The sequence below is a fragment of the Podarcis bocagei genome (genome assembly GCF_964188305.1).
Source record: "Podarcis bocagei genome assembly, chromosome: 14".
Lineage (NCBI taxonomy): Eukaryota > Metazoa > Chordata > Lepidosauria > Squamata > Lacertidae > Podarcis > Podarcis bocagei.
In genome coordinates this window covers 18,111,761-18,126,028 of record NC_138139.1, presented here as the reverse complement: position 1 = coordinate 18,126,028, position 14,268 = coordinate 18,111,761, and the positions used below count along the sequence as shown (strand labels likewise).

Genomic DNA, 14,268 nt, shown 5'->3' with positions numbered 1-14,268 from the left:
TGTATGAACTGCAATATGTAAGCTGCAATCCTATGTGTGTACACTTGTAAATTAATTCACTTACTTTGCAGTGAACATTCATAGTGGTGGTGGTGGTGATGATTTCTGTATCTGCTGCCCATCTGACTGGCTTGCTCCACCCATTCTGGGCAATTTGCAACATGGGGTGAGCTCCCGTTGCTCTGTCCCTGCTCCTGCCAACCTAGCAGTTCAAAAGCACGTCAAAGTGCAAGTAGATAAATAGGTACCACTCCAGCAGGAAGGTAAACGGCGTTTCCGTGCGCTGCTCTGGTTCGTCAGAAGTGGCTTAGTCATGCTGGCCACATGACCCGGAAGCTGTACGCCAGCTCCTTTGGCCAATAAAGCGAGATGAGCGCCGCAACATCAGAGTCGGCCACAACTGGACCTAATGGTCAGGGGTCCCTTTACCTTTACCTTTATAAAACAATAATAGCCCAGCGGTAGGACACATGCTCTGTATGCAGAAGGCTTCCATCGCTGGCATCTCCAGGTAGGGCTGGAAGAGACATCTTCCAGAAAACCCCGAAGAGCTGGTGCTGTTCAGTGTAGACTAGTGGGTAGTCCCTGTGGTGTCCTCCATCTGTTCCTGGACTACAACTCCCATTATCTCTGAACTTTGGCTATGCTTCTCTGGGGCTGATAGGTGTTCAGGAACACCTGGAGGGCCACAGGCTGACTCATCCCTGATGCAGAGGATGCTAAATGAGAGGGACAGTGGTCTGACTCTGTACAAAGCAGCCTCCTATCAGCAGCTGGGCCGACTTTTGAAATGATGTAAGGTCCCTAGCAGTACACTTAAGCTGTAAAAACCCCTGAAGTTCTGTGGCATGGGTAGGTAAACTAAGGCCCAGGGGCCGGATCTGGCCCAATCACCTTCTAAATCCAGCCCATGGATGGATCAGCATGTTTTTACATGTGTAGAATGTGTGCTTTTATTTAAAATGCATCTCTGGGTTATTTGTGGGGCATAGGAATTCGTTCATTCCCCCCGCCCTCAAAATATAGTCCAGCCCCCCACAAGGTCTGAAGGACAGTGGACTGGCCCCCTGCTGAAAAAGTTTGCTGGCCTCTGTTCTGTGGCATCACATTGGAATAGTTGGAACAGTCAAACTTGGAAGTATGGAATCCAGTTGCCAGCAAATCAAAGGGCTATTGATCTGGCGGGTGCCTATTTTACTGATAATTTCGTTGCTTTGTTATGTTTGCTGACTGCTTTGTGGTTGTATGGCAATTAAACAGTATATAAGTCCTGTGGAATAATAAAAATTGAAATTGAAATTGAAATAAATAGAAGTTAAAGAACGGATTTATTAATGGCAAATTTTCGTTTCTTGCTCCTTTAGGGAAAGCAAACTACCTTCACACAGGAGAGGTGATCGATGGAGTGGACATGAGAGCAGAAGTAGGCTTGCTAAGTCGCAACATTCTCGTGATGGGAGAGATGGCCAAGGAATGCTACAATTACAACAGTGATCTGTGTTCCTTCTTTGATTTTGACACCTTTGGAGGCCATATCAAGGTATCGCTTGGTGTCTATGTATTGCTGATTTTTTCCCACCCCTGTGCTGGGAAATTTCTTCCATGTGGCTGGGGGAGTCTGATATGACATTGAGCACTTGTATCTAACATATCCAATCTCAGACTTTATGTCGGCAGCAGAAATTTTATGGAGCGTGGGCACAATCGTGCCAATGTGCATTTAAAGTGCAATACTTTTCAAGATGAGAATTTATTTATGCAGCTCCTATACTGATGTGCCCTTTTGACCAAACAGCAGTCTCCTAAGCTGTGTACAAAATGATAGCAAACAATTCTAAAAGGCAAAAAAATATAAAGTTTTGGGGGAAAGCTAAGTGGTAGAGCATCTGCTTTGCATGCAGAAGGTTGTAGGTTAAATTCCTGGTCTGAAATCCCCAAGGGCTCCTGCCTGTCAATGTAGACAGTACATCAGCTAGATGGACCCAGTACTGAGCTAGTGTTAGAATTCCTGCTCCGTGATTGCAGTCATGGGATCGTTGTCTATCACATGATGGTGTATGTTTTGACTCCACAAAGTGGGAAGTGACGGAGGCAGGATGTTTGTGTTACTGTGTTCCTTGAAGTGGGACTATTGTCCTTTGTTCTTTTTCTCTTTGCTGTCTGATGCTAGAGAGAGAGGGAGCCATGTTGCAGTGCTCCATGTGTGTTTATATGTAAATAAAGTACATTAGCCAAAATGCTGAGTTCTGTCCCGCGAACTGTGAAGACTCTGCGGATCCCTAAGTGTGCCGATGTCTGTTGGCATCGGTCGCTGTGATGTTCGGGCAGAAGAAAGCTTCTGAAGCTCCCAATCAACCAGGAGGGAGAGAACATGCCCGTCGGGCATGTGTCTCTGCCAGGGTCCTACTTGAGTGTAGGCTGACAGCTAGATGGTCTGATTCAGTATAAGGCAGTTTCCTATGTCCTTATTGGATTGCATCCAGTGTTCTACTCAAGATCCATTAGTTTCAATGGGTCTCCTAATAACTGTCAGTAGCTTTAACAACTACACCTCCCAGAATTCTTTGGAGGAAGTGATAAGTTCTTGAAGTGGTTTGATACCACTTTAAATGTATAGTGCAGATGTGGCTTTAAAAGCGCTGGATCACACTTGTTTGACAAATGAAAACAACAACCCTGAAAGCGTCTTGCACAAGTTTCAAGCCCGCCTGTTGATGATGATGATGATGATGATGATGATGTGTGTGTGTGTTGTTCTCTAGCTTGGCCTTGGATTTAAGTCTGTCCACATGGAAGGGATTGAACTGAAGCACATGGGCCAGCAGTCACTGGGACACTACCCAATCCACTTCCACATGTCCGGAGATGTGGATGAGAAGGGTGGCTACCACCCTCCTACCTACGTGAAAGACCTCTCCATCCACCATGCCTTTTCTCGCTGTGTCACCATCCATGGCTCCAATGGTCTGCTGGTAAGAAACTTGAGATTCGTTCACCATCTCTTCCAGCACAATTCAAAGTGTTGGTGCTGCTGGTCTGCAGGTCTACCTAGGTGCAAATAACTTCAAAAACTTGGGGCCAAAATACCAGAAGGGCTGATTCCTAATGCATCAAAACAATCACTGAGATGCTCTGATGGGGCACTTCAGGTGGTGTGATGTGTCCCTGAGGTATGGCTGGCCTTCACTAGGGGCTAAGCCCAGGGGTAGGCAAACTAAGGCCCGGGGCCAGATCCAGCCCAATCGCCTTCTCACTTCAGCCTGCGGACAGTCCAGGAATCAGCGTATTTTTACATGAGTAGAATGTGTCCTTTTATTTAAAATGCATCTCTGGGTTATTTGTGGGGCATAGGAATTCGTTCATCCCCCCCCAAAAAAAAATATAGTCCAGCCCACCACATGGTCTGAGGGACAGTGGAACCGGCCCACAGCTGAAAAAGGTTGCCGACCCCTGAGCTAAGCTTTCCTTTTGGCAGGCCTTGCCCTGCAAAACTCCCTACCAGTTTCTTCAGACATCTTTTGAAAGCTATATTTTTTAGGCTGGCCTTTGCAACTGAATTTGCGAAGGGGGTGGCCTTCGAGACCACATAACACTAGTCCTGAAATACCTACATTGGCTCCCAGTACGTTTCCGAGCACAATTCAAAGTGTTGGTGCTGACCTTTAAAGCCCTAAATGGCCTCGGCCCAGTATCCCTGAAGGAGCATCTCCACCCCCATCATCCAGGTCCAGCTCCAAGAGTCTTCTGGCAGTTCCCTCACTGCGAGAAGTGAGGTTACAGGGAACCAGACAGAGGGCTTTCTCAGTAGTGGTGCCTGCCCCATGGAACGCCCTCCCATCAGATGTCAAGGAAATAAACAACTATCTGACTTTTAGAAGACATCTGAAGGCAGCCCAGTTTAGGGAAGTTTGGTGGTTTATTGTGTTTTAATATTCTGTTGGGAGCCGCCCAGAGTGGCTGGGGAAACCCAGCCAGGTGGGCGGGGTATAAATAATAAATTATTATTAATTATTATTTGTAAGGCGTCGATCCTGTAGTGTGGCAGCAGCCGTACTTTGGAACTCCCTGCCTCTTGAAATTAGGCAGTAAACCCTTGCCCTCTTGGTTCCTTGTAGCCCCATTGCCCTCTGAAGTTTGGGGTGGTGGCAGCCCAGGAGATGGCATTGCCCTAGAGAGCAGCAGTCCCTGAACTGTGGAATTCCTCCCTCAAAGAGGTGTTTCTGGAACTTTTCTCATAGTTTTCATAACATGTGGGAGACACTCCTCTTTACCATATTCTCTTTACCCTGGTTTTTGTTTAGCACTCACCCTCTTCTCTTGATTGAAATCTGTTTTAATTGTTTTTAATATTTGATTCTTTTAATTGTTGTGATCAACCCTCAGAGAAAGAAATAGGGTAAGAAATAAAAATAGCAATAATATTTTAGACGCAGCTGGGAACTTTCTTGTTTTCACAAGCCTATCCAGACATGTAAAGTGGGCAGCTATAATTGTTTTAAAAGTTTTATTGATTTTTATCTGTGTTTTCTAATGACGATGGCTTGATTCATATTCAGGTTTTTTTAAAACAACAACAACCCCCTGCTACAGGGATTTTAGCTGCGTTTCCTTCTACCTTTTTATTATTTATTTCATAAAAATTAAATACCGTGTGCCTGGGAAAAACACACACCACAAAGCGGTTTACAAAGGAAATGAAACAATGAAATTAACAGTTTTTTAAAATTAAAATCAACAAATGCTAAAATCAAACATAAATATTCTACATTTCTGGATAGGCTTGCTTAAACCGTGGAGGCAGAGGATAGCAATGATGGGACAGGCTTCTCCTCTATGGATTTGTCTAATCCTCTTTTAAAGCCATCCACCTTGGTGGCTACCGCTGCCTCTTGTGGCAAGGAGTTCCAAAGCTTAACTGTGTGCTGAATTCAGAAGTCTTTCCCTTTGTCTTTCCTGAAACTTCCAACCTTGCATGTCTACAGATTCTAGTGTTAGGAGAGAGGGTTCTTCTTAGATTAAGCATATATTAATTTGCCATAGATCAGAGTCTATGTTCCTGTTCCTGTTACTACAACTGCTTTCCGATTTGTAGCCCCATGGGGAGAGTAGCATGTCAGATGAGCAAGGAACCTAATGGACATATTAACTGCAAAGCAAGGGTGGCCAGAGGCCTGTTAAGTGGTAGAAAGCATCCTGGTTAAAGGTAAAGGTAAAGGGACCCCTGACCATTAGGTCCAGTCACGGACAACTCTGGGGTTACAGCGCTCATCTCGCTTTATTGGCCGAGGGAGCCGGCGTACAGCTTCCGGGTCATGTGGCCAGCATGACTAAGCCACTTCTGGCGAACCAGAGCAGCGCATGGAAACGCCGTTTACCTTCCCACCGGAGCAGTACCTATTTATCTACTTGCACTTTGACGTGCTTTTGAACTGCTAGGTTGGCAGGAGCAGGGACCGAGCAACGGGAGCTCACCCCGTTGCGGGGATTCGAACTGCCGACCTTCTGATCAACAAGTCCTAGGCTCTGTGGTTTAACCCACAGCGCCACCCGCATCCCAGGCATCCTGGTTATGGTACTGTAAATACTTCTTCTGCAGTGGCTGCACAGCTGCTGATTAACATGGGTCAATCCAAACCCTCATCACCGATTCTAATTTTAAGCTCTGATCTTGCACATATCGATATTTTTTTTCATGGTGCTGCTGCCACCGCCAACTCAAATATTCAGAGTGTGACATTGCAGTGGCTCAAATGGGTGGGTCGGTTTTAGAGGATTTGGAAGCGTCCAGCTTCTCATTTTTGCCCTTTTCCAAGGAGCAAAATTATAGTTCAAAGAAATTCTGGTCAGGAGCCACGTTCCTTCCTCGGCACTTCCACAGCCAAAAAGTAAGCAATGGGGAAGGAAACATGGTCAAGTTGATAGGAATGAAGAAAGCAGCTACCTCAAGGGATTTTCTGGTTGCTGCTCTTATTTTACATCCATTTTGAGATGTGATTTGATGTGCACAGCCTGTTCTTTTTGCATTTCGTTGTCATTTGACCTCCTTGCATACCACTTTCTCTCTCTTTCCTCTGACACCTGTGTGTATCTAACTGCTGGCAGAGGGTAACACTGCATTTGTGGGAGTAAGCCTCATTGGACTCGGTTGGGATTACTCCTGAGTAAAACAGTACTTTCCCGGGGATCTTGTGCAAATGCATATAGAATCGCCGCTCGCACTTGGGGAACCGGTTCCACCAAAATAGCAGGGCTGTTCTCCAAGTAAAACAGTTTAGGGATTTGGATGCGAAAGCACTGACAAAATTATTGCAGCAGAAATGATATAATAAATATATAGTCAGCATTTCAACCACAAGATGCATTGAAAAGATGTGGATCTCTGCCCACTATCCGGATTGCAAAGCCTGTAAAGGGCTAGCTAATCTTGTATTTAAATGATCTTACATAATTGCATCCTCTGCTAGTGGAGCAAATCTAGATAGGCTTGGGCTCATGCCACCTTTTGCATGTAAAAACGTCTGAAATATTACTCTCGCCAGCAGCAGTGCATTAAAAGCCCACCACATCCTGCTTTCCTCATTACTTTGCAAATGTGTGTGTTACAATCTGCTGAGCCACAACATTAAATTCTGGCCTGATTTATGCCAAGGCTTGTTGCGGAGGGGGCTGGATGAACGCAGGGAGTATGTCATGCCAGAAACTATTGGCATACTCTATAGATTTATGGTGGATAATACTCTGAGGAATACGCAGGAGGGCCTGCTAGCTGCAGCAATGCTTGCATCTGGTGTCATTAATTCAGTTTGAGATTGACGGTGCTCCTTTGCTGGAAAGGACAAATGCCATATGAAGTCCGCCCCTGAATTTAGGAGTCCAGCATTTATAAACCCTCTGATTTAAAGCCATGCCATCTTATATGTGCATGCACAGAAAGTGATTTTATATATATATATATATATATATATATATATATATATATATATATATATTCCCAGCAAATCTAGGGGCATCCTGTTTGAAATTTACTCGGAGTCGAGAGTGGATTTCATGCTCTTTATTCAGCTCATAGTGGTGAGGAGGAACGGAAGTTCCCCCAGAATGTCTGCCTTATATACATTACTTACACAATGGGCCCCATGTGATTGGCTAATTCCGGGATTCTCCTGTAGGCCAATCAGGTTGCGGATTCCCATCCACCTGGAGCTGGATTGGGTGGCTCCTGTGGACCAATCAGACTGCTGCATTCTGAATCCTATTGTTCTAGGACCAATCAGACTGCTGCATTCTGAATCCTATTCAACTCAGTACATAACACTGATGCTCTTCCCAGACGTGGTTTTCACATGTTGCAATGTGGATTCCTGATTACAGTGGCAATGAAGTCAATGAAGGGCTCTTAGTACATGCTCAGGGACACACTTGGCATCAGCCAACAACATGCAGATGCCAGAAAACCCTTGTGCGTGTCATCCCCTTCAAAATGAGCATGATGCACTCCTACAATGGAACGGTACACTGATCTGAATCATCATCGGCTGATCTGAATCATGCCGCCTTCATCTCTGATGGAAATAAGACATAATGACTTGCCTCTGTTTTTAGCTTTAAACTGGTTTAAGAAGAAATGTGTCCAAACCGTAATGTAGACAAGCTATAGATGGTACCTCCTTTCCTTTTTCAGGGTTCCTTTTATCTCAGGGACATCCATAGGATGCAGAAGGTCCTCAGGCTCCATCCCTGGGACACTGAGTTAAAAAGGATCAGCTTGCAGGTGATAAGAGAGACTTTGCCCAAGCCGCTGCAAGCCAGAGTAGATACTCAAAGGCTGGATCTACAAAGGTTGCATCCACAACATGGTTCCCCCCCAAAGAATCATGGGAAATGTAGTTTGTTAAGGTGTTGAGAATTGTGGCTCAGGCAAGCTACAGTTCCCAGGATTCCTAGGGAGAGAAGCCATGACTGTTAAAAGTTTTGTTAATGCATAGTTTGGATGTGATCCAGTATAAGGCAGCTTCCCACGATCCTGTCCCATTAGATCAGGGGTCAGCAACCTTTTTCAGCCATGGGCCGGTCCACCATCCCTCAGACCATGTAGTGGGCCGGACTATATTTATTTGGGGGGTGGGGGGGGAAATGAATGAATTCCTATGCCCCACAAATAACCCAGAGATGCATTTTAAATAAATAATATTATTAATATTAATAATAATAATAATTTATTATTTATACCCCGTACATTTGGCTGGGTATCCCCAGCCCCTCTGGGCGGCTTCCAACAGAATATTAAAATACAATAACCCTCATTTACCCATGTAAAAACATGCTGATTCCCAGACCGTCCATGAGCCGGATTGAAGAAGAGGAAGAAGAGTTTGGATTTGATATCCCGCTTTATCACTACCCGAAGGAGTCTCAAAGCGGTTAACATTCTCCTTTTCCTTCCTCCCCCACAACAAACACTCTGTGAGGTGAGTGAGGCTGAGAGACTTCAGAGAAGTGTGACTGGCCCAAGGTCACCCAGCAGCTGCATGTGGAGGAGCGGGGAAGCGAACCCGGTTCACCAGATTACAAGTCTACCGCTCTTAACCACTACACCACACTGGCTTTCTTGAGAAGGTGATTGGGCCGCATCCTGCCCATGGGCCCCTGCATTAGATACTCTCAGCATTGTTTCATAGGTTGTTTTTAAGTTGAACATCATTAATGCCATGAGCCTCACAATTACGTCCAGGCAAGGTGCTGTTCTGAGCATCTAGGAAGACCAGCCTCGTATCCATGCCCTCTCCCTTTTTTATATCCACAGGTCAAGGATGTTGTTGGGTATGACACGCTTGGACACTGCTTTTTTACTGAAGATGGCCCTGAGGTACGCAATACTTTTGATCACTGCCTTGGACTCTTGGTGAAACCCAGCACTTTGCTGCCCTCTGACCGAGACACAAGGATGTGCAAGACGATCACAGAAGGGGCTTACCCAGGATACATCCCCAAACCTAGACAGGACTGCAAGTGAGTCAAAAAACAAACTTCTAATTTCCTTTGGCTTATAGAACTGATTTGCCTGGTGTATCTTAGTGAACCATTACAGCCCATTGGGGAGCTTCTTATGCCTATTGTTGTTGTTTAGTCGTTTAGTCATGTCCGACTCTTCGTGACCCCATGGAGCAGAGCACGCCAGGCACTTCTTCTGCCTCCCGCAGTTGGGGCAAACTCATGTTCGTAGCTTCGAGAACACTGTCCAACCATCTTGTCCTCTGTCGTCCCCTTCTCCTTGTGCCCTCCATCTTTCCCAACATCAGGGTCTTTTCCAGGGAGTCTTGTCTTCTCATGAGGTGGCCAAAGTATTGGAGCCTCAGCTTCAGGATCTGTCCTGCCAATACCTTGCTTGAAAAGAGAAATCACCTAAATTTCCACTTTGCATCTCTCCCCCCCCCCCCCGAAAATCACAGCCAAAATGAAGCATTTTAAGTCCTTCAAGTCTCAGTGGGGAAAGACTTGGGTACACACTCAAGTGAGAGGAATATTGCATTAGTTTTCCTGGTTATGCTGCTGGCGCTTCTCCTGTTTTCTAATGTTCCTTTCACACAGCAATACCTGTTGTGTTAGGGAACTGTGGTTTTTTGACCGATATACAAGCACGTTGTGCTAAATTTCATTCACACCTGTGGGTGTAGTGTGACACAACAACAAATGACATTAGACGTCGCTGCTCCCCCACTCTTTCCACAAATGTGTGCTTCTGCTCTCCTAAGAAAATGGCAGGAAAGGAATGTATGCTGGGATAGCTCCCCGACTTTCATCACTTTACTCCCATGGATTTTTTTTCTGGAAGCAATTAAACATGGAAATGAGTGCGAATCTTCCACCATATTGCGCTAGATCCCTGGAAGTGGTTTTTACATTGTATTAAAGCTTGAATATAATGGGAAAATAGACACAAGGGAAACGGAATATACTGTCGTATACAACACAGCTGTAATTAATCTCTCATATTCAAATCAAAGATTAGAACTTAAAGGTAGGGTGCTGTCTGTTATTATTTAATGCACAGCAACCCAGGTATACCAGTGTTTCAATGTTGGGGATGTCCACAGCATATGTCACAGTAAACAGTGGCAAGAAAAAAGTCTTGTATACCTGGGACTTTGCTACATTAGTCAAGAAACAGCATTTTGAATGCATTATAAACATGTAACACCAGATGGCATCAGAGAGCAAGAAAAAAATCTAAGCAATTTTCCATAGCGGTTTTTTCTCCTTTTGTTATAACAATTTAATTTCTGACTTATTTATAGCGTTTTATTCCTATGTGTAGATCCACCCCTGGGCTGCAACGTAAAATGTGTTGTGATCTACACTGGCAGCCACAAAGACTAACAAATTATTGGGACAGTTTTGCAAGTAACGTTAAGCCTAAGTATGGCTAAGTATAATTGTGCAAGCATCCAGATATTTGCAGGAAAAATCTCTGCCACTCTGCAGGAAAAATCCTCCTCCAGTCCTGCTGCTGTGAGCTAAGCCATGTGTTAATATGGCTGGTTTTGTGGTTTGTGATGCTCTAGACAAATCATGAGTCAAGAGCAAACCTTAGTTACAGCTTGTAATTTATCTGGATCAAGATAAGCCATGAGCCCAGATTTGGATAGAACACCAAGCCAAATCATGGAGGAGCAAAGCAGGTGTGTGTGTTTTTTCCTTGCAAGTACCCGTGCTCACACATTCACTTCTAGCTGTGCTTTGGCTTAGTGTTACGTGCAAACTATATCTCAATTTCATGGCAGGATTGTGTATGAGATTTGACCAAAACGATATATTCTTTTCAAAAAGGGAGCTTGGCTGGAAACAGACACATTTTATAGCATTATGTTTTAAGAGCCATGTGAATCCTGGGAAACAGGCAATATGTGAGATAATTTCAGTGCCAGCCAGGACTTGGCCAAGCAAGTGACCATGAAAGCCAAGCTGTTTGCCAAACAAGTACCTTTAAATCCTTCAGGGATTTCAGGTACCATGAAAACACGAAAATTCAATCAGGTTGTTACTTAAGGCAACCCCTAGCAAACTCAGGGCTTCCTAGAGGTTTTCCTTGGCTTCCTTTTTTGCCGACTCATATGCGGAAACATTCGTCACAGCATAAAACATAAATGATATAGGATAGTTTCATACCATAGAAATTCCTGCTGGGATTCCTAAAGGCTTTCAAGGCAGGGCTGTGTCGCAAGTGTGACAGCTGTAAGGATGCTGTAACAGCGACACAGGAAGGTGCCTTGTGCTGAGTCAGAACATGGGCCCATCTGCCTCAGTGCTGTCTGCACTGACTGGCAGCAGCTCTCCTGGAGATGCCAGGGATTGAACCCCAGATCTTCTGCAGGCAAAGCAGGTGTCCTGCCATTTTACTAAGGCTCTTTTCCATGGTGGTGGTAAGAGAGAAAGAGAGAAAGTTACTCTGTTCTGTAAAGGAAAACTTCTCTGCTCGGTTATATAACCTGGTTTGGTTTGATTAAATATTTAGTTGTACCTTGGATCCGAACGCCTTGGTACTCGGACATTTTGGCTCCCGAATGCCACAAACTTAGAAGTGACTGTTCCGGTCTGCGAATGTTCTTTGGAACCCAAATGTTGGACGGCTCTTCCGATTGGAGCTTCCTGCAGCCAATCGGAAGCCGTGCCTTGGTTTCCGAACGTTTTGGAAGTCAAACGGACTTCCGGAACAGATTCTGTTCGACTTCCAAGGCACAACTGTAATGCCCGTCCCTCTGCACACTCCATTTGGGAATTGTGTGCTTTTGTTTTGTTTACACATGTCTTTCCCCATCTAACCAACAGTGCAGTCTCTACCTTCTGGCTGGCCAACCCACACAACAATCTTATAAACTGTGCAGCTGCAGGATCCGAAGTGAGTACAAAGGGAAACAGTTGCCTAGTGGTGCAGCAATAAAACTGCTAGCACATTTGCAGAGCTGAGCAGGGTCTGGTATGGTTTCAAATTGGATGGGGGACCGCATTTTGAGATTCTTGCATTGCAGTGGGTAGGGCGGCTGGATGACCCCCGGGGTCCCTTCCAACTTTACAGTTCTATGATTCTAGCTGGAATAACCTTGGGATTCTAATCCTCCACCCCACTACAACCCTTCAGGTTCCTGTTGAAACAAAAGCTGCTTGGGGCTGTTCTAAAAAGCAGGCACAATGCCTTAATACAGTTTGGGGTGGAAACAAAATCCTGATTCATTTCTTTTCCACCTGCCTTGTGCAAGATCTCGGAGCACAATTGGAAGCATTCAATGACCCATTCCATTAGTGTGAGGACTTTTGGCTGTGTAATGGAACTCCCCGAGGGACGCGGGTGGCACTGGGGGTTAAACCACTGAGCCTAGGACTTGCCGATCAGAAGGTCGGCGGTTTGAATCCCCGCGACGGGGTGAGCTCCCGTTGCTCGGTCCCTGCTCTTGCCAACCTAGCAGTTCGAAAGCACATCAAAGTGCAAGTAGATAAATAGGTACCGCTCTGGTGGGAAGGTAAATGGCGTTTCCGTGCGCTGCTCTGGTTCGCCAGTAGCAGCTTAGTCATGCTGGCCACATGACCCGGAAGCTGTACACCGGCTCCCTCGGTCACTAAAGCAAGATGAGCGCCGCAACCCCAGAGTCGGCCACCACTGGACCTAATGGTCAGGGGTCCCTTTACCCTTTACCCCCCCTAACCTTTAAGTGCAGATTTGGGGAGGCCATGGGACACGCACAGGGAAAGGAGGGGGCAAGTTCCCTGGCAGAAGTAACAGTCCTTGTGCTGGCAGAACGAGTGTTTCCCAAAGCGAATGGTTGTACTTTGTTCCCTCCACACGCCCCGCCCCACCAATGTGCAGGCTTCTGCTTTTTGCTGTTTTTAATATCTCACGTATCCCAAGTCTGGCATAGGCTGAATCTGTTGTGTTCTCTCTTGCAGGAAACCGGGTTTTGGTTTGTTTTGCATCACGTACCGACGGGACTCTCTGCAGGAATGTATCCCCCTGGCTACTCTGAGCACATTCCAATGGGGACGTTCTATAACAATCGGGCACATTCAAACTATCGAGTAAGTACACATGCAATTGGAAATTAAGTTCCTATCTTCTTTTTCCAAATGCTGTCCTTCCCCCCTCCTTTTCCAATCTCAGTGTCAAGCCATTATTGGCCACCATTCTGCTTCCATAATATCAACAGCATACGTTGTCTCCCTGCCCCACTCCAAGCATTTTTATCTACAAATGCTGTTTTTAGTTAGCTCCAACTTTTGGCTCTAGATGGAGGAGAGTGATGAATAAAGAGGCCTTTTTCTCTTTTAATTCCCAGCTGATTGTTGCATGTTGTTGTCTGTAAGTTTCACTAAATAGGCATGTACACACAAACGTGTGCTGTTTCTCAAATGCCAAGATCTGTTGAAGCAGCAACCAACGTTTGTGACACATAATGAGTACTGCACTCAGGACCCAAACTAGACAAGGTGTTAAATGCATTAATGTATTTCATGTGTCCAGTAGCTGGAGGCCCCCAGGGCTGTTGAGGAGGAGGAGAGGGGGGGTGAAACTAGACGTGTCAAGAAAAAATTATTCATTTAATGCGTTGTGTTGTTTGGCCTTTGGGGTGAACAGGGAACGAGTAGGTGCTGAAACAATTATTCAGTCTTCTTAAAAAAGGCACATAGTAGGTCTTGTGGGGCTTGGCCTGGGGAATAGTCTCAAGGGGCAAACAGAGGGCCTGGAAAGACCACATTTGGACCCTGAGCCAGAAGCTCCTCACCTCTGCTCTCTAACATAGTTTGTTATTATGGAGAGCTGGTAAACATTCAAACCCTCAGGTGCATTAAAACAAAATGATGGTACAATCTGGTTGTGCCAGGCAATGTTCCAAATTCTTTTGCTGGTGTAAAGTGAATGCATTGAAAGTATGTGCATCTATGTATGTAAGTTTGCATGCTTATATATTTCCCTCCTAAGGATTTGGCTGACAGAATCCCTCCCTCCTTCCCTTCTTTTCCAGGCTGGAATGATCATTGACAATGGAGTTAAAACGACGCCAGCGTCTGCCAAGGACAAAAGGCCCATCCTGACTCTGATCGCGGGGAGGTAATCTGATTTTGATTGGTTTTATTTGGAAAGTAAAGTCCTCTTTTTGCAGCTCAGGCTGGGGAACGAATGCTGATCATAACCGTTATAACCTTTTAATTGTTTGGAGGATGTGTATGTGTCTGTGTGGAGGGGGGAGATTTTCAACAGATCCACATACATTCAGCCAC

General features: G+C 45.4%; 1 protein-coding gene across 4 annotated transcripts in view; it reads left to right on the top strand.

Annotated features, from left to right (window-relative positions):
• Positions 1-14,268, top strand: part of CEMIP (cell migration inducing hyaluronidase 1) — a 167,372-nt gene that overhangs the window by 130,123 nt on the left and 22,981 nt on the right. For all 4 annotated transcript variants that reach the window (XM_081171030.1, XM_081171031.1, XM_081171029.1 and 1 more), the window contains exons 12-17: positions 1,365-1,540; positions 2,763-2,972; positions 8,804-9,009; positions 11,827-11,896; positions 12,940-13,068; positions 14,013-14,098. In XM_081171030.1, the coding sequence (XP_081027156.1) occupies positions 1,365-1,540; positions 2,763-2,972; positions 8,804-9,009; positions 11,827-11,896; positions 12,940-13,068; positions 14,013-14,098 (877 nt within the window). The remainder of the gene's footprint in view (positions 1-1,364; positions 1,541-2,762; positions 2,973-8,803; positions 9,010-11,826; positions 11,897-12,939; positions 13,069-14,012; positions 14,099-14,268) is intronic.